At 40.4% G+C, this 20,460-nt stretch overlaps 1 protein-coding gene across 1 annotated transcript in view; it reads right to left on the bottom strand.

The window, feature by feature from the left end:
- Positions 1-4,585: 4,585 nt before the first annotated feature.
- The window catches only part of mybpc3 (myosin binding protein C3), a gene marked incomplete at its 5' end in the record, with an annotated part of 47,223 nt that continues 31,348 nt past the window's right edge, over positions 4,586-20,460 (bottom strand). The window contains 9 exons of the mRNA XM_080432552.1: positions 4,586-4,963; positions 5,704-5,890; positions 6,315-6,451; positions 8,366-8,525; positions 11,059-11,198; positions 11,459-11,654; positions 12,554-12,642; positions 13,900-14,067; positions 15,531-15,665. Of these exons, the coding sequence (XP_080288678.1) occupies positions 4,905-4,963; positions 5,704-5,890; positions 6,315-6,451; positions 8,366-8,525; positions 11,059-11,198; positions 11,459-11,654; positions 12,554-12,642; positions 13,900-14,067; positions 15,531-15,665 (1,271 nt within the window). The 3' untranslated portion in view covers positions 4,586-4,904. The remainder of the gene's footprint in view (positions 4,964-5,703; positions 5,891-6,314; positions 6,452-8,365; positions 8,526-11,058; positions 11,199-11,458; positions 11,655-12,553; positions 12,643-13,899; positions 14,068-15,530; positions 15,666-20,460) is intronic.

The raw sequence follows: 20,460 nt of genomic DNA, 5'->3' as shown, positions 1-20,460 counted from the left end.
TCATCTGTATATTTCAATCAAGGGAAAGACAGTAAAGATCAGTAAATAAGACAGTGCACATTAAATGACCGTTATGCTTATGCAAAATGTAAGGAAAACAACAACAGTAAGTCTTCCACGGGTAACTGAGAATGTCAATGCAGGACATGATCAGACTGTCTGCAAACTCTGCATCACATTACAAATACGAGTGAGTTCAGTGGTGCAAAAACCATACAGTAGGCACTGGTCTAGAGATGTGGGGAAAAAAAGGTGAAATAGTCATCCTTCACCTATTCTCTACATATGGGCGAGTGCATTTTTGGGTGTACACCAAGAGAACGGTACAGGCCTGAATGCTTGACCCCGGGGAAAAGCATTCCGGTTATGCTGCTACGCTGTATGGGGCATTTTCCTGGCATGGTTTGGTCCACCACAAATCAATGCAAAGTTATTTTTGAGTGATCACCTTTATCACAAGGGGTCACTGAATGGTTTGATGAGTATGACAATTATGTCAATGAATCATTATGCTATAACCTTCACAGTCACCAGATCACTTCCCACTACCATCATCAAAACACCAAGTGAGGGTATTCTTTCATTGGAATGGTGTTCCATCCCTATGCAGGAGAGTTCCAGAGACTTGCGCAATCTATGCCAAGGCATATTGACGATGTTCTGGTGGCTCATGGTTGGTGGCCCAGCACCTTACGAAGACATTTTATGGAGTTTTTTCTTTAAATTCTCACTCGCCTGTATAAAAGAAAAAACCTGTATAAAATGATTTCAAAAAATGGAAGCAACTTGCTTTAAAATTCTGGTTTGGGAGGGAATTATCCTCATTGAAGCAGGGGAATGCATAGTGTTTACATTTAATTCACATTCATACAGTTTATTTTTATTTATTTGTAATTCTTAAACACAAAACCTGAAAAATAACACAATTTATACAATAATTTAATTAGAAAGAAACCCACATGCAAGACATCCTGGGCTGTGACAGGCAGGCAGGTGACTCCATGTTGAAAATGTGCAAGTTGTGAGTTGCGGCCACCGGGACCTGAGGAATATGCCGGGTAGGAATAGCATTGGAGGCCATGAAACATGCTATTCAGATGTGTTGCTGGTCGAATCCTGCATTTGTGATATTGGCGTTTTGATTTGAACAAAAAAGCCCTTCCCACTAATTTTGCAAGCCAATTACATTGTCACATCACTCCTGAGATCATGTGTATTTCATTTTGAGGGGATTTACCACCCCAAAAATCATGTTTTTGCATCAAACGGTTACATTTTAAACATTTGTGGCTATGGGTCAAAGTTGAAATGCTTTTGGCGCTTCGTTGCATACACATCTTGCCACACCTATCAGAGAGGAGGACCCTTTTGGAACCCAAAACCTTAGGTACAACTCACGGCCAAAGCACTGGTACACTTCTCTCCCAACTTGCTACAAAAATCGCTCATGAAAAAGTATATAAGTACTTCTACTTTGTGTCCTTTTCTAATAATCATAAAGTGCTATATATTTCAGCTCGCAATTAACTATGTGCTATGGGCCATACACCATATCTTAGCAACAATGAAAGCGCTAACTCTCATTGGTCTGTCATGCTGAGGGCAGTTTCCAGACGCCAGCATCGAATACTCGCTCGCACAGCTCGCTGCCGCCATCGCAGTCAGACGCAGCAACAAGGGCGAGCTGAGCTGGACAGCACGATCACCGTCAATTCTCTAATAAATCGCCCTGTCATTCATATTGTCAAGACTTTTAGGTCACTGCAGCCTGCTACTAATGTAAAGAATGTTTATGTCCACTACTGTGATAGCGTTCGTTGTATTTGAATGATTAGTGCCCAGGGGTGCTTAACATGAGCCGTTAGCATGCGGCTAACGCTAACGGACTTTTACCGTTAGCATGTAGCTTACGCTAACGTGGTTGTCGTGGCTGAAGCAGCTGTGAAATCACTTTGTCAACAATGAACGTTAGTGTGGTGAATGTTAAATTGCTGCTCAGTTATTCCATTGTAGATGGTGTATTCAGTGGGCTTGTGTGTCTTGTGGAGAACTATGTGTAGCTCCACAGTAACTCCAGTAACTAACGTAATGGCAGGTCGGCCCTGCGCGACGCACGTTTAGGGTGCATTAGGTCATGACGTCATGTAGTCATTTCAGATCATTTCAGTCCTATTAGGGGAGAGTCAGTGAGAGCTGGATAAAAGAGGTAAAATGTGTCAAATGGAGTCTGTACGGCTGTCGATAAATGAACACATGACGTCGGTGGGAGAGGAGATATTGTGTGTTTTGGACAAACAGCAGCGTGGTGCTGATGTTTGTTGTGCGAAGCTTAATGTCAGAGTGTTTGTGTTGGAGCGCCTCAGTGTGGCTGCAGAGTTCATGTGCAACCTCTTCCAGAGAGAGATAGAGACACTAGAAACTCTGCTGGAGAAACAAAAGACACTGCTGGACATTGACTTTCATATGGACATCAATCTACACACTGCAGGTATGTCTGTTACACACACAACATCAACCTACACACTACAGGTATGACGCAGCGTTTGCATTCCAGCCAGCACGCCAACGTAGTTCCCATATGGTTTCAAGGTGGGCTAAACCATATGGGCCCCATGTCGGCAATGTCATGTCCACTTGAGTCCCAACTGGGATGCCCTTGTGGGATATAAGTGTGTTCTACCTGCGCTGCCAAGTGGGCGCTACGTGGGCGCGGGCGCTAGAGGTGAGGCCCGCGCAGCGGGCCGAACTTCTAGTGTGATTCAAATTTGGTTGGTGAACGTTTTGTTCATGATTTTTGGCATTTTGCATTTGCGTAAAGTGGGCTGTTATAGCACCACCATGAGGCCAACTGGTGTCATTATTTTGTTCTGCGTAGGACAGTGGACCGTGAACCTCTCTTCCAAGTGTGGTAACTGTATCCCTTATGGTTTCCGAAAGAAAAATACTGTGATATTATGTGAGCTGTCGCCTTTTTCCATTCCAGTAAATGGATTTTTTTTTAAGATAAATTAAATAATCAAATGTATCGCTTAGCAAAATGGAAGCACACGATTCCGATGATTTGGGTGTATGCCGCCAAAACTGTGGGAGGAATAGCGGGACAAACTTTTAGTTTATCTATAATATTAATATTAAAGTACTTTAGCAACCACACTAATAAGGTTGCCCAAGAACTATAGTGTGTTGCCCCTCGGGGCAACCACACAAATTATGCTTCCTTGCTCCTACTAAAACCCCTGACTGGGATTTTGCTCTGGATGGAGGGTGCTTGGCGATGAATAAACGTAACAAAAACAGCAGTGAATGTATAGTAGTAACAGAACACTTTCAGTGTTCTGAAATGCATATTGAAATATGTGTTTCACATATTCAACACTGAATAATACTGGCGTCATGCCGCACCAGACTTTTTATCTTTATTATTATTATTATATTTTCTACAGCTTTTTCAAATGTGTGGAAATAAAAGTTACACTTTATACTTACAAATTTGAGAATAGATTAGCTTACTTTCAATCAAGACACTATGGTAAAATACCTGTAACAAATCACACAAAAAACATCACTGCCTGCCCCCCAAAAGACATACTGTACTGTATACAGTAGGCCTATATTATAGTGGCTTTGAGGACAAATAATGCAGCATGTTTGTTTGTTTGCTGATCAATGTACCGTACACTGGACTTAAAAAAAAAAATACTATGTGAATAATTTCCAGAAATAGAACCACACATGCCAATTCCCTCCCACATGTTGTCAAGTCGTCAAAAGGACATCCAGACTATTTCAATCCTTCTCACACGTCACTTGTGGTCTACAAATTAAGCACATACCTCATGCCTTAGCAAGCGTTAGCAAGGCTTTGTTGCAAATAATACTAAGCATTCAAAGACTCTTGTTCATTCAACTGGCCCCAGAGTGCCACTTGTTCTCTGCATTGTTGGTATGCTCTGTGTGCTCTGTTTACGTCAGTGACCATGTGGCTTCTATGAGGTATGAAGTCCGATTGTACTTAGTCATGGTCATCACCATGCAGGCTTGTGATGGACATTTTCATCAAACGTTATTTTTGCCACTAGGCTACAAAATGAGTGGTCAATTAACTGAAACACACAGACCGATAGCCCTAATGTATAGTGGACTCACTATGTGCCATAGTGTCTATATGCCAATGTGCAACACATTTTAAAATGATAGTATTTCTACATTAATTAAATCAGTGTCGTACCCATTCTGAAAAAAAAAAAAAGACCTGGAGCCTGACAAACCACTGGCTGTATACAGACATCAATGCATTATGGTCCAAGTCTGTTCCATGTTTGGGATTTCTAATTGGGTCTTATCAATACAGTGACATCGCACATTACATGGAAAAAATACGATTATTAAAAATGGACATGGACAAGTTCTGTCATGGACGCTTTTGGCCGTGTACAGACACAATGATGACCCCTGACAGTCACATGCCAAAAATAGTGTTGCTCTCCACCTGTGACTTACAGTATACATGTGTGTATACAGTACAACAATTCAGAACTCACACTTTGGATTCATTATCTTTCAAGTAAATATACTGACAACTTCAATGTATTCAACTGAATTTAATTGTTGGTTTAATTGGCTTATTACTTTTCAGATCTTTTGAGTGAGGACGATGGATGGATGACAGCTTTGCAATCTTTTAAATATGTCATACATAATACAGAAATACTAATCAGTAGCATATAGGTGTCTGTCAAATAAGTGTTCTACACAAAATAGCAGATACGCGTTTCCCAAAAGCAAGTGGCAAACAAACAAAGGGAGTGGGGTAAGCAACAACATAAATAATTTCATCTGGGCTCAAAGCGGTCAACTCGACAGGTTCCCTGAGGAATCCCAGTGTAGACAAATCATTCACCTTCTCAGGCAGACTCGATAATCTCTTCTTTCTTCTCTACTTTCTTCTCTTTGGGGACTTGAGCTGCAAGCCAGGGAGGGAGTATGTCATACTTTAGCAATAATATTATAATCACTCTAAATCAGTAGTTCTCTTTCTTTTCTTTTTTTGTTGAAGGACCCGCATAACTGAGAGCATACAAATGGAACCAAATGGACCCGTATGGTCCATTTGTACACTCTCTGGTTGACTGGTTGACAAGTGGTACAGCCTGAAGGTCAAAACTCAATTTATCCCCTGAGCAAGCAGGCAGGCTCTATTAGCTCAGTGGTAAAAAATGTCAGCACTTGCACATGAGACCCAGGTTCGAATCTGAGGTAGGACATGGAAGTTACAGAGTGGAGCTTTAAGTATGGCTGTGTTTGCTCTAGGAGGCAAACACAGGGTGGAATTAGGAATTAGGTGGGTGCATGGGGTCGGGTCTTACCCCGGGACCACTCTAAGTAAACATGTTTACACAGGTTCTGAGAAATAGTAGAAGCATGGCAGGACAAAGCTTGGTGATAGGCAGGGGTCGCAGAAAGAAGCTCATGCACACACGATAGAATTGGTGGATCGTGGATTTAGGATCCTTTCAAAACCAATAAATCAAATATACACAGTAGGATCTCGAAATTTTACTATAAGAGTGTACAAACTCAAGTGTGTACAAAGATAAGCAAATACAGGCCTATTTGGTTACATTTGTACACTCTCATGAGTTACAAATAGATAAATTAAACTGGACTGGATTAAACTGGTGCTTGTGTTTGCGGCATACTTACGGCGAACCTCCAGTTTACACTCCACAACATCTTCCCCGCTGGCGTTGACTGCTTTGCACATATACATCCCTCCATCAAATGTACAGGGTTTACGAATCTCCAGCGTCAGAACACCTTGCTTACTAAGCATCCGAAACTTGGGTTCGTCTGTGAGGAGCATCTTGTTTCTGTACCAGGTCACTTTGGGCTGTGTGTAGGAGATTAAAGATTATTATTATTAACATACAACATGCACTGTATTTCATATTTTCTGGAATGTTTATACTAGACTTGTGCTATGTTTATTAATGATCAAACTTAGAATAATTGTAATCATGGTACTGATCTAGGTGTTATTTTAAAGATGATAAAGGTGATGATAATATAATAGTCATCATCATTTCCTTAACATCTATGCTGTCTTTGGTTGGATTATATTTTTTACCTTAACAACTTTAATTATTTTTCATCTCAAACATAAAACAATAAATAAATAGTGAAAATAGCAATTCTACAAACTCACAATGCGATGCAATGCATAGAAAGCTTGTAGATCAACAAATCCTATATAGGCTTATGTGGTTAAAAAACACGGAAAGAATATTTTTCTGCGTTTTTTAATTTGCACTCACCTTTGGAGTGCCCCTGAGGGAGCAGCTGAGGGTGGCATAATATCCCGCTATGACAGAACGGTTCACCAGGGGGTGCGTGAACTTGGGGGGCTCAGTGAAGTCACGCTCCTTGTAGGATGGAGGCTTGTAACTGAGAACTAAGAACAGACAATGCTCAGTTTGAGATGTCGGATGGAGACTTCAGTGCACCAGTGGTTCTTTAAAACTTTTCATTTCAAATACCCCCGTAACTCTGAGAGTATATTAATGGAACCAAATGGACCCATTTGGTTCCGTTTGTACACTGGTCCATTCGGAACCCCCTCAAGGAACCCTGATAGCCCCTGGACCCCACTTTGAGAATCCCTGTTGTACATAATACCTGAAATAGACAATGCCCAGTTTTGGGTTTGTTTGGCTGAGTGTTTGGGCATATATTATATTATGCCCAGTTGAGGTCAATGACACAAACTATGCTCTTCATTTTATTGTTTCATATGGTGTGAGTAGCCTATTTGAAGCTTGCATTAAGACTGAATAGAAAATAAGTGCCCATTCTTTTAGCAACAGTGACGTACGTCACACCCAAGTATATGTGAATAGGGGAAAATAATCAACATCACATGAGTGTCCTCCTTATAGCACCTTTTTGTGGCTCGGAAGGTTTAAAAACATATTTGGTTGTCCCGTCTTCATTAGTGTGGTTGCCCTAACAGGGCAACCAGACTATAGTAATCTTCACACTTTATTATTTTCCTAGATAAACAATACTTTGAACAGCATCTCCTCCCACAGTTTTTATCCCCCAATGTCGTGCCATATGTCAAAATGACCGTCTTGAGCGGGAATCGTGTGCTTGTATTTTGCTAAGAGATTGGTTAAATAGTTTAATTGATATTGATTTATAAGTGCATTAAATTTCCCTATCCGCTTTAATGGAAAAGTGAAAAAACTCAAATTCAAGTATTTTTTTCTCAGAAACCGTAAGAGCTAGAGTTACCATATTTGTAGGGGAGGTTCATAATTTAGTCCGAAATTATTAAAAAAATTATCACACCATTCGGCCACATGGTGGCGCTATAACAGCCCCCTTTACGTTTTGGCCTATAACTCTTGAACCGTAGGTCGTAAAATCAAAATTTCTTTTCCCCTGGATTCATTGGGTCACGACGCATCTCCCCATATAGGCCACGCCCATTTGCGTCAGGATAGATTTTCCGCCATTTTTAATTTTCTTCAAAACACACTTTTAGCTCCTCCTCCCATATATTTTGTCCAAATTTCACAAAACTCGGTACACATGATCTCTGGACCCATGCGATAATCTGGACCGAATTTTGATAGTCCATACCGTTTGTCCGTAAATGGCTTCCAAAGTTAGCGGGAGGGGCCCGTTTTACAAAAAAGCCCACAAATCACAAACGAAACGTCCAGTCAATCCCAAATTTGAATCACATGTCAAGTGTAGTTTACTCAACAAATCCCCAAAAGTATTTCCACTTTGATCCATAGGGGGCGCCACAAATGCTCAAAATGTAACCTTTTGATCCAAAAAACATATGTTGGGGGGATCAATCCTCTCAAAATGAAACGCAAGTGATCTCAGGAGTTGCGTGACAATGTAATTGGCGCAGCCTCCGACGGTATTCCTCCCAGCGTATTCCTCGAGTCCCGGTGGCAGCGACCCGCGACTTGCGTCGGCGCAACCACACTCTGCAATTGCCCTGAATTGCGACGCGTCTAGTTATTCATAAGATGGTGGTTGTTGAGAATGCCTGCACTACAATACTTAACCACTGTTTTGCATTAGGACAGAAACATACATCACTGTAGTGTATATGATACATCTCACAACCTCAATACTGACTGTGTTGTTCCTCTGAGACAATGGCGAACTCGGCCATGCCCCCCAAATACCTGTACGTGTGTCTGAAAGAATTGATTAGCCCCATCTTCAGGCATACCCAAAAGCTGCAAAAAACTAAACAAAACAAAAAACTAAATGTGGTTCTATTTGTACACTCTCTGAGTTAAATGAACACTCAGGATTGTGCTGTGTATGGTAGGCCTACCTATTTTCTGGATGAAGGCACTATCTTTTGTGTCGCAGGGGTCAGGGCTGAAACCCACTTGGTTGATGGCGTACGCACGGAACACATATTCATTCCCCATGATGAGGTCAGGCACCACACAGTTGGTTCTCCTGTATTGTTCATAGACTGTGTACCAATCCTGCATAGGAATAACATTCACATCAGCAACTTAACCCTTGCATTGTCTTAGAAACCTGCTGACACTTTTTTCCCACACCTCATAGCTGACTTGTTATTCATTCATATCCATGTAAACACTATTTAAAATATTATTTGGGGTTAGGGTTAGGGTTTCATCTTTCAATGTAGCTCGATCAATTATAAAAATGTAAAAATTCACTCATTACATTTACTATAATGAAGACAATGGATAATGATATTAATATAATAATATAACAAATATTAGAACACACTTCCAAAAATAAATGACTTGTTTTTCTTTTTTAACTTAATAACAATAGTGACATCTGCGGTGTTATGGGTAAAAATGTATCTTGTATCAGGAAAGAAGGTAAAAAGTCATGTATTTTTATTTTTATTTTACTTTTGCAAATTGAGGACAAGTGTTTCTCTCTCTCTCAATCATGTAAACATTGAATATTGACAATTTGGGGGGAATTGAGCCACACTTCTCTGCCGGGTCATTATTTGACCCGTAACACCACAGATGTCACTTTTTTTTAATAGAGACCATCAGAATTAACTAAAATGGTGATAATTAATTTTGTTGTGTTACAATAGCTGTTTCTGAGGATATCATCAAGCCTTGTTCCAATAATTGTTTTTACCTAAACTTGAAAACGGGGTAACACAGGGTTAACAAGGGTTAACAAAGTTCAAACTGCAGCTTTCATATTTTGGGCATATTATTATAGTTGAACATTTCCAAAAGTTGTTGAAACATTTACTATTTTTGCTATTGGTCATTCGATGGAGTATATAGGACTTAAGTTGTTAAATAAAATGCTAATTATGTTAGTACTATAAGTGCACACTATGTATGTGCAACTAAATAAACCCATCTGTTTATTTTAAATCTAAAATACAGTTATGATCACAAAATAACAGAAAAGATTTCAGTGACATTCATTCACATTACTGTAGGTATTGATTTAACCACATTAACCCTGGCATCCCTATTTGGGGCACCAAAAAACAAAAACAAAATGTAAATCTATAAGGACATTTTCCCCTTTTCCCCCTTTCCCTTGCAAAAATAGCAGATCGACAAGCTCACAACGGGCCATGGTGATCTTTTAGATTGGCTGTTTTCGCTATTTGACGTATGACAAAGTACATGGGCCTTATTAAGTGATTAATGTTCACACCAGTTTATGTATTGACGAAACACTTCGACGCCCTTTCCCTTTTAGAGTTAGCAAGAGGACATCTCTGACACCCAACACAGGTATATTTCTGTCCTCATAAATCACATCCCGGGGATTGCCATAAGCAGACGTAAGGAAAGTTAATTGAATCTAATCGCGACTACAATGAAACCTGAACAGGGTGCAACCGCATACCCTGCCATGCACCCTGGCATGCACACTGCCATGCCATCCAGAAGGACAACCCTGCACGCTGCCATGCCGTCCAGAAGGACAGCGGGCCTGCGTTGCTGCATAGACAATCCTTGTCAGGTCATGGCTACGAGGCTAAGATTAGGACATTCCTAACTACCGTTGGCCCCTGGCAGCTCGGGGTGGCGGAAGGTAGCAGTGGAAGCTCTAGCCAACAGGCCCATAATGCCACACTTCTGGCCCACAAAAGAGGCTCTGTGCCCAGCATTGGCTGATTACACTGTATGTCACAAGGGAAGACTAAAATATCCCCCTGTGACCATGTAACATTCCTCCTCTCACATAGCGTACATGCATTACTACAAAGCTATTTCCATGCATAGGGAGGATACCTTCCTTGGCTCGGAAGCTGTAAGCTTACAGAGGTATGGTAAGATAAGGTAAGATAAGCTAAGGTAAAGTATAAGGTAAGGTCAGGTAAGGTAAGGCAGTGGTTCTCAAACATTTTCATATCAAGGACCCCCAAATTGATATGTATTTGGCCGCAGCCCGCAGACCCCCATCTGAAAAGATGGGGGTCACATCGGGGTCACATGGGTCACATCGCAATGTGTGGTAAGGTAAGCTAAGGTAAGCTAAGTTAAGGTGAGATAAGGTAGAATTAGATTTGTCCCCACAGGGCCAGTTGGCTGCGCAGCAGTTAAACAGTAAAAACAGTAATCACAGTCTCACAAAAAACACACACAAGACAATTAGAGTAAAGTGGAAGGTCTTACATAGCTCAGTCGTCTAATTTAGAATTATAGCTTAATTTATTTTTGAGTGACATGGTCATACGATGAAGTAAAGAATAGGCTTCACCCGGCATACTATATCATCGCTATTGGGCAGAAATCTTGTATTTCAATATTTAAACTTTAAAAAAAATCCCCCGTAAATTACTACCTATTTCGTCACACTACAGTGTCACACAATAGTAGCAAAAATAGCCGATCTACAAACTTTTGCAACACAGGTCCTTTTATCAATTTCCTGAAAAGTAACAGTTTTTTGTCTTATTATAAGATATTCTATTCCCTTCCCTCAGAATGACATCCGGATGTCACCTGAAAATGTGTCAATGAGGACACAGGCCAGGGTTCTCATTCTTACCATAGTCCTCTTGTCAGCTTTCTGAATAGTGTAACCCATTATTTCACAGTTTCCATTGTCTGTAGGGGGCGTCCACTCCAGAGCCACATTGAAGCCCCACACTTCCGTGATCTTTAGATCCAAAGGAGGCCCCGGAAGATCTATAGAAGACAAATTTGACCAATTATTAAAAATAAATACAAATTATGTATGTAGCCTACTGACATTAAAAATAATGTATACATTTATAAATATTGTAAAGATTTTTTTTTATGATTTATTCTAAGGCATTTTGTCCCTCCCTGCCAAACACCCTTACCCAACCTCACACTCACTGCTCCCCACGTACCCCCTTCCCATCCAAACAAACACACACACACCACTACCATCTCTGCAAACCTGGACCCTGACCCCTCCTTACCAACAACTTGTATATGGATGCTTGCTTTGTCCTCCACGTTTTCAATCTCCACCTGGAGGTCATACTTCCCAGAGTGAATCCTATCTGTCTTGCGGATGAAGATGATGGTGTCTGTGTCACAGTTCCTCACACTGACTCGGGTGGGGTCCAGAGGCTCCCCGTCTTTACTCCACGTAACCTTGGGCCTCGGCTTACCCTAAGTAAAAACAAGAGACTACTACAATAGTTGTATTGTGAAATACTGTAGGCCAGTGGTTCTAAAACATGTCAGGGACCCCGAAATGTTATATTATTTGGCTGCGGATCCCCATGAGAATTCAAATTCTCAAACTTATTCCACATTTATCAGAATCTTAGAGCTGCTATTTTTTTATATTGCCGCTGAGTTTGATACTATATTAAGTTTTTTTTTTTATGGGGACCCCCTGGAACCCCTTCAAGGACCCCTGGGGTTCCCCGGATTCTACTTTGAGAACCACTGTTGAAGGCTACTTTCCAAACCAGCTTTTAAGTATTTTCTTATGAAAGTAGCAGTGTCAACCTGATTGCCATCTGTTGCCTAACTAAAAGACTGTATATGCTTTGGCCAAGGGCCAGACTTGAGAGGCTACTTGGCAGACTTTCAACAGTCACAATGAAAATGTAGTTGTCCAACCTGTTGCTCGACCTGTCAATAAGTGTTACTAGAATGCTGTAATCGTGTAATTGCATTGCCACATGGTGTTATTTATGGTGACAACAGTTAAGTTACAGTACCGTGAAAGCAGTTTCATGCCACTTACAATTATTGCAAAAGAAAAGCTGAACTGAAGCAGCATGTTTAATTTGATACTGAAAAAAATGTATACGCTCGTCTGGGAAGCAAATGTTTTCTGTTAGTAAAATAATGATATGCTAAATAGTGATGAGAACACATTGTAAAAAAATATAGAGCTATAGTGACATTTCCACTGTAATTTTGCATACAGTAATATGTTCAGTAGGTTATGATATGCTTGATCTCTTTTTTACAAAGCCTTTTTGGAACAATGGCCAAATTGCATGCAATATCATGGCATACTGGTTAGCCCAAATGTTAATCAGAGCACACTGTACCTGGAAAGGAATCACAAGATTCACTGACTCTCCAACTTTCTTGATGATAGTCTGGCGGAGATTCCTGGGCATCCATATTTTAGGGCGCTCTGTACAGGCAAGCAAATCAACACACATCAATCTCACACACACACACACACACACACACACACACACACACACACACACACACACACACACACACACACACACACACACACACACACACACACACACACACACACACACACACACACACACACACACACACACACAATGATAACTGCAATGGACATGTCGGGAGTCGGCCGGGGCACACAACGGCACAACATTCAGAGGTCTCCCTCTCTCCTAATTCTCAACGACTCTCTGTGACTCTAATGTTCCTATAATCAGCAGAAGTGAGAGTGTCAATTCCTTGTAACAATTGTGTTTATATAAGACGATAGTCTATTAAAAGAAGACAATTTGTGTGTTGCGCAATGCAATGCTCTCCAAATTACTTCTACACTTCAGTTGTATTCATCGATTACGCAGGAAATAAAATTGTAGGTAGGTGATACTTATGTCTATCAAATGTGATTTTATTGAAAGGCAATCAAAGGCTAGAGCCTATGAAGTAAACTTCAGGTGTAGAGTGTCCAATGTTACGGCTTCTCAGTGCGGCTCCTGCGACATGAGCCCCACTTCAAACCTATATATGTTGGCTATTAAACAATGTGCATATTTATATATGTATGCTAATTTAAAATAGCCGATTTACAAGCTCACAACTGCAACCCGCAACTACCATTATTTACAAGCAACTTTACCCATAACGTGGCTTATAATAAGCAGACCTGGCAACACTGGTAGAGAGGGATAGAGTGCATGAAGATTGCATTGGGGATAATGGCTTGCGCAGTCTTCTCTTAAAGGCATTGGCATCTGGCACGGTGATTGGTTTTATTGCTGTATCGCCCAAACCACACCTATGCATAATGTAACGGGTAGCGAAGGTGTTTTGCGGATAAGGCAGGTGTCCCAAAATAGCAACTTTTCCATGGGAACGCCCCTTGCGCACTCCTAAATCCTCAAATAGTGGGTTTAGCCAGTCTGGCCCCAAATAGAGCCTGTACATGTCATAGTCACTGATTTAAAAGGACTGCAAATGAAGCCTATGCTGTATGTACATCACTAATCAATATAGCATTTTATAATATTTCAGTCTACTAACTACTCTTGCGAGTTCTGAATTTGAAAATAAATAAAAGAAGAGCTTGAGAATGTATGTACAGTATGTCATGTTGATGGGATTGAAAAGAACAGAAATATGAGGCTGAACATGAGAAAGCTCAAAGAGTTCCCAAGAGTGTTTAAATGCTCACGCATAATTTCCCTGATGGTGACAGCCTGTGCCAGGGTGGCGGGGGCACTTGGCCCTGCCACGTTGTGGGCGCGCACACGGAACAGCAGCTTGTCTCCAGTGGTAAGGTTTTTTATGTTCATAGATGTCCTGTCTGTCAGACCCTCGAAGGCTGGCACCCATTCATCCGCTGTGGCCAGGGAATAAGGACAGTTAAATTGAGTAACGTTCCATTTCAATCTTAGGAGTTCAATTAGACATGTATTTTGATTTTCCGTTTCGTTATCACAATATCTTATTATTATTAGTTCAGGTGATGGATTTTGGATTTGCTTTACCAATTAGGTAAGACTGATTTGACTTGCCGCCTTTTTATTAAGCCTGATTTATACTTCTTTAAGCTCACAGTGGATTTGACACGCTGTGAGCTTGTGAACTACAGTTTGAGATAGATATATACTTTATTGATCTTGAAGGAAATTGGTTCTCCAGTTGCAATACATTCATACAGATTTGTCAGTAAAAGAAGCATCATGAATATATTAAAAATACATTACATCAATAGAAATAGAATAGAATGCAGTAAAAAAAAACAACAACTAAGGTATACAAAATCCTAAGTGAAAAAACACAATTAAAAAGCTATAACTAAATATAAATTGTAGTTTATACCTCCCAGTGCTTCATTGCACAGTCTAATAGCCCTTGGGATACATGCAATTTACAGTATATAGCGCTTTTATATGCTTTTCTTGTATATTTGCTATATTCAGTGCACAACATCGACATGCGATGGAGCATAAATTAGGCATTACGATACAACAACTAGGCTTGTATCCAGATACATTATTTCTTCTGTCCCTGGGTATGATAGTATAATCTAAGTACTGTGCTAATGGCCCAGGGGGTTCTGCTGAGGCCAACAATTAGAAGATAATGGCCCACAAGAGTGATAGCACGAAGCCACAGGCTAATGTCCACGGGTCAAGTATTTACAACATGTACACTGTACCCTTGTGCTATAAAAGCCAGGAATTGTGCTCTTACTACTGTAATGTTTTAATAGGTAATAAATGTTAGAATAGCACATAATTTGGACTTGTGCAATTACAGTAGAAGCTTTGTTATCAAAATGCAAGGCATCTGAAATTACTCTTTAAAGGTACATTTCAAAAGGTTAAATTATTCAACAGACATTTTAGAGAGTAGGAGTAGGAGTAATATTATATTTATAGTATATAAATATAACCTAAATTGATCAATTGATGTAATTTGCTATTGTAATAAATTAGACTGATGAGAACTGCATGTATGAATTTCCATTTCAGTTGTCAGAACATGACAAACGTGCACTGTGGTTTTTACATGCATCATTATGGTCTATGCGTACCACTATTATCACAACTTTTCAAATCATGATCAACCACCCTGTTATTAACAACAAACCCTACATACTTTGCCGGGGCCCCCCAGGGCTCTATATTAGGTGAGGTCCACTAGAATTTCCCTCTACACCAAATCTCTTCGCCTGAAAATAGCCAATCTATTTCGTCAAATGTTCGCCTCAGGGCCTCATGTGGTCAAAACAATACTGTGTATCCTTTTCTCTTAACTCCCCTCCCACTGAACCCTCTCAGTGGCCCCAACACTTACTGCCCTCCTTGCAATATTCAATCGAGTATCCTTCCAGATCCGCTGAGCCCATTCTGTCAGGGGCTCTCCACTTCAGTGAGATGGTGGTGTCACTTATGTCATCGATCGTGAGTCCAAGGGGCTCACTAGTAGGAGCTGAGGGGGAGAACAAACAGAATGTCAGTTAACTTAGAAATAAATAGGGAATTATTAGATACATATGTGTTCGAAATAGTTAAACTATAATTTTAACTTGAACTAAAACTAACAAAATAATGAAAACTAGAATTGAGTTAGAATGAATTAACTGAAAAAATAATGAACTAAAGTTCTCTAAAAGTTTGTTAACTAAAACAAACTAGAATCAGGACTTAGTTTTTGTGTTTGTTAATATGTCATGCATAAAGGGCCGTTCACACCGAGCACATTAACTATAACTATAAAGATATAGTTATACAAATTGTTCTAGGTCAAGTGGATGGCAGAGACCACAACTATAACAAAGACAACAAGCTTTTTCTTACAGTAGGTCAACTTTTCCCCCAAGAAAGGGTCTTCTTGTTGATGAATGCTTTTTTTTGTTGTTTTTGCCCTGCTTTTGTTATTTTTGTGCCATTTGTTTTTAAACCCTGTAGCACTTTGTGATTTCCCAAAAATGTAAAGTGCGTTAGGAATTTTTAAAAAAAGTATTAATACGATATAGTTTAACTTTATAGTTATAGTGCTTGTGGTGAACTAGTATTTTCTTTCTATAATTTTATTATATTCGGTAGATATGAAATCGATCGTCCAATTTCGTAGCTGCATCTTTTTTTTTCTCTCTCTCTTTTTTTTCATTTACACCATTTACATCAATATTGACAAATGAACGTTATGGCAGTCTGAGGTAGGCTACATGTCTAACCTATCTTCTAAGCGGCAAAATCCGAAGAATGTGATGTTAATCTCTGAATGAAGCAACATCACTGTGCAATCATAGAAAACATGTTGTCTTGTAAGGTTTACTGTTACCTGTCATCAGTGCCTACAATAGCTAAACATCAGTGTTGTTCAGTGTTGTTGCTGCATTTTAGAGAACCCCATTGCTGATGACCTACTGAACAAATAACTGTCTGAAGTTATGTTTTTCACGGAACTGGGACAAACTACAGTATGGTAAAGTACACAAAGGTCCTGATTTGGAGATGTCTTGAAGGGGAAAAAGTCCATGTCAAACTAAAGGTGTAGATGCAACAGAACATCTAAACTTAATTTGAAATATAAATGTATAAACTATGTGCAAATCATAGGTGTCATGTTCTACTATATTTGACACATGTATCCTGGAAGTGTGGAACATGAATACTTTTTCTGAGCAGGGTGTTCCACGCATGAGGCCAGATGTATGACAGTTGTCCTCAATGATTCTGTGTCCACAGAGTGCAGTGAATTTAAAAGTGCAATAATCATATATATAAGCATAGTTAGTGGTGTTGCAAAAATATTGTATTGTAAACAATACTGAAGGGACATTTTCTACTACTGGCTATCAAAATAAAAGTTCTATGTTATCATTCATTTGGTGTCTGCCAGATGAACCACTTTTATCTTGGAGAGCACCCGTCGCCAGCAACTTGTTGAGTGAACAGCACACTCCAGATATCACAAGCAGTCTGAAATATGTGAATGCTGAAAGAGCTCCAGGTTGTAGCCTACTAAAGCCCAAGGCCTCCATGTCACAGGTTAACAACACAAGCAAATGATGAAAATGGATGTCAGGGGTCAAAGGTTGACCTTAGTAGACTAGATGACTGCAGCTAGAGTCAGTTTTCACCTCAGGCTAGTACAGACAACACCAGCACAAAGGGTGTTTCTTTTGAATTTGAATTTAAAACGGTCCATGTATACTTTTCATAAAGCAAAGTAAGTCTCATAAAGAATGATGTCATTGTCTTTTTTTGTCAGCACTGATTCAGAGAAACAGTACACACTGATACCTCAGCAAACATCTCATGTCATCTAACAACCTTAACCTATAACCAAATCTCCACCAGCCACACAAGCTACCTCAAAACAGCAAATAATGTCGAAGAAAAGAATACAGAATAAATTCTGCCATGTAAAACCAAATAAATGTAATTAGCCTACTTAATTTTCAAGTTTTCACGTACATTCTATCTGCACATCCAGCCACAATCCTAAGTAAATAAATGAATGAATGAATGAATAATATAAGCCTACTGAGAACAGGTGCTGGCTCTGGTTCAGGCTCAGGTGCAGGAGCAGGCTCTGTGGGGGCCGCCTCCGATGGGGGTGCAGCTCCATCCTCTGTTGGGGGTGCATCTTCCGCTGCAGGGGTCCCCTCCTCTGGGGGGGTACCCTCTGCTGGCGGCGCTTCACTCGATGGGGTTCCCTCTTCCGCTGTCGGGGCTGCCTCCACCGGGGCTGCTGCCGGCTCGCCACTGGCCTCTGGGTTTGTTTCCTCTGCAGGAGGTGGTGGTGGCGGTGGTGTCTCCTTGGGTTCCCCTTCTGCCTCTGCTGGAGCGTCCACTGGTGCCTCCCCTGCTGCTGGCTTCTTCTCAGCTGTCTTTGGTAGCTGAGGCTTTGTCATTGTCCTTGCTTCGTTAAAACGTGCGGCAATCCAACTGCAGCTCCGACCTTATGCTCGTATGTCTTCTCCTGTCCACGCGTCTTGTTCTATTGTTCTGCCCTTTCTCTTTCTCTCTCTTCCCCCCTCCCTCTCTGTTGTCTTTGCTGTAGCTATAAAAGCAGTTTCATCGTAAAGCAGCTTCTACAGTAGCAGAAAGTCCCCTTTGTGTTAAGCAGCTGATCGGAGGGAAGCTACACTCGTAGCGTGCCATTATATATAGAGAGGCATGCCATGGATAGTTTCCTAATCTGCTGACTTACAAAAGATGGGCTGTGCGGATACAATGGTGTTCACATGCATTGTACATCCCAGGGAGGGTTGAGAAGGTAAGGGAAAAAGAACAAAGCCACAAGGCAGATGTTTTTATCCAATAGACAGCTGTCTTATTTTAGCCACCTGGTTGTGTCCAAGTGTAATTCTGGCATGTCACAAGCACTAAATGTCAGGATGGGTATGTGTCGCTGAGTAGTTGCAGGTCCTCAGAGAAGCGGCAGAGCATACAGTACTTTCCTTGGCTAATACTATAATGGGTGTCAAGTATTTTCCATAGAGTGCCATAGACTATGGTAGATTCCAGGCCATAGAAATTGCAAAAACCTACAAACACCAGTGCACCCTTCATATGCAACACAGTGAATCACTGTCTTTTTTCTAGTATATAAAAGTATTAGCACTATGTTTAATCCTTTTATAACAATATAATGTCATATTTTTTTACACACTGCTTTATCCCATGTGTTAGGCTACTTTAACTTTGCAGTGGTGGACAAATACTCAACCCCAGTACTTGAGTCAAAGTATAAGTAGATAGGCTACTCCTGGCCAAATATTACTCAACTACAAGTGAAAGCTTCTCTGTCAAATTCATACTTGAGTTAAAGTAACAGACTTGCATTAAAAATACTTAAGTATTCAAAAGTACATGCTTTTAGGAATATTGGCAGGAAGTCATGAGTCCCCATCAGAGACATACATCAAACACAAACACACAGCCAGTCCCAAAAGAGATTGTCCTCACAGAGACATATGTCAAAACACAAACACACATGCCGAAGCCAAAAGATATTGTCCTCAAATATGACACCCTAAAAATAATGACTGTAGTGACCTATATCTCTGTGGCAGTAAGATGATCCATAATATGATGCCAACACACCTGACCCTGTCCAGAGTAATGTCTAACTTATATGCCTTCGCATGGCGATGTTGCTTGCTGACAAGATCAGTAGAGAGAGAGCTAAAGCATATTTTCAGTTTAGGCCCAATGTCTACCTCATTAAGCACCCCCTGCCACCAACAACAAGCCAGTCAAAGCCATCTTTGAGTGTGATCACTTCATTAGACACTCCCACATTGTCCTCAAAGCACACCATATTATATCAACACACATACATACAACACCCATACATATCAATAATAATACGTAGGTAGTTTCTGTCACATACATTTGCACATATATGAGCCTATATTTGCCTTCTGCATTTACCCATACTAACTATTAGGAGTAATGGGCGGTATTAATACAGCACCCAGGGAGCAGTTAAGGGTTAGAGTCTTTCTCAGGGACACATAGACACACAGCCTGGCCAGACCAGTTGGTGAACCGGAGATGTGATTTTAACCCAGCTAAAAATCTCGAAAAATATTTTTTTCAGCTACAGTATATGGCCGCCCCACATTTAACTTTTCATATCAAAATGTCTATTGTACTAGAGTCTTGTAAAATAATCATGGAAGGGACAAACTAGCATAAGCTAATTCTTATAACAAATAACATTGGCCCATTAACTTATCACTAGGCCGAGGAAGAAATGCCACTTGAAAATGTTCAAATCAGCCTCATGGTGGCGCTATAAATGGACGATTTGTGTTTTTAACTATAACTGCACCGATCTGCATGAAACTTTGCACGCACACTCCCTAGAGGCCAAGGAAAAACAACTGACCTGCATTTTTCACATTTGCCTTTCATAGCGCCACCAGGAGGCCGACTTATGTAAAACACATTTTTTGATATTAACTCTCTCAGTGCCAAGAGTATTTTCATAAAGTACTCCCCCAGTGCCAGAAATTTGCGTTTTTTTTTATTTTGTAATTTTGTAATTTTTCATTCAAATAAATAATCTGATTGGGTTTTTAAACCCATAATACAGTTCTACCAGTAGAGAGCAACAAATCGACACATTGATGACCTCGCTGGCTCACTCGCCCCCTCCCAAACAGGCTCACGTCACATCCGGTCATAACCGGATGTTTACATTTTCGACAATCGTTGATCGGGCTAAATTACGATGCGATACACGACTACGATGACTGATCGTC

Source organism: Gymnoscopelus braueri (assembly GCF_963280865.1).
Source record: "Gymnoscopelus braueri genome assembly, chromosome: 1".
Lineage (NCBI taxonomy): Eukaryota > Metazoa > Chordata > Actinopteri > Myctophiformes > Myctophidae > Gymnoscopelus > Gymnoscopelus braueri.
The sequence above is the reverse complement of the archived record's forward strand: the minus strand, read 5'-3'. Positions and strand labels throughout refer to the sequence as shown.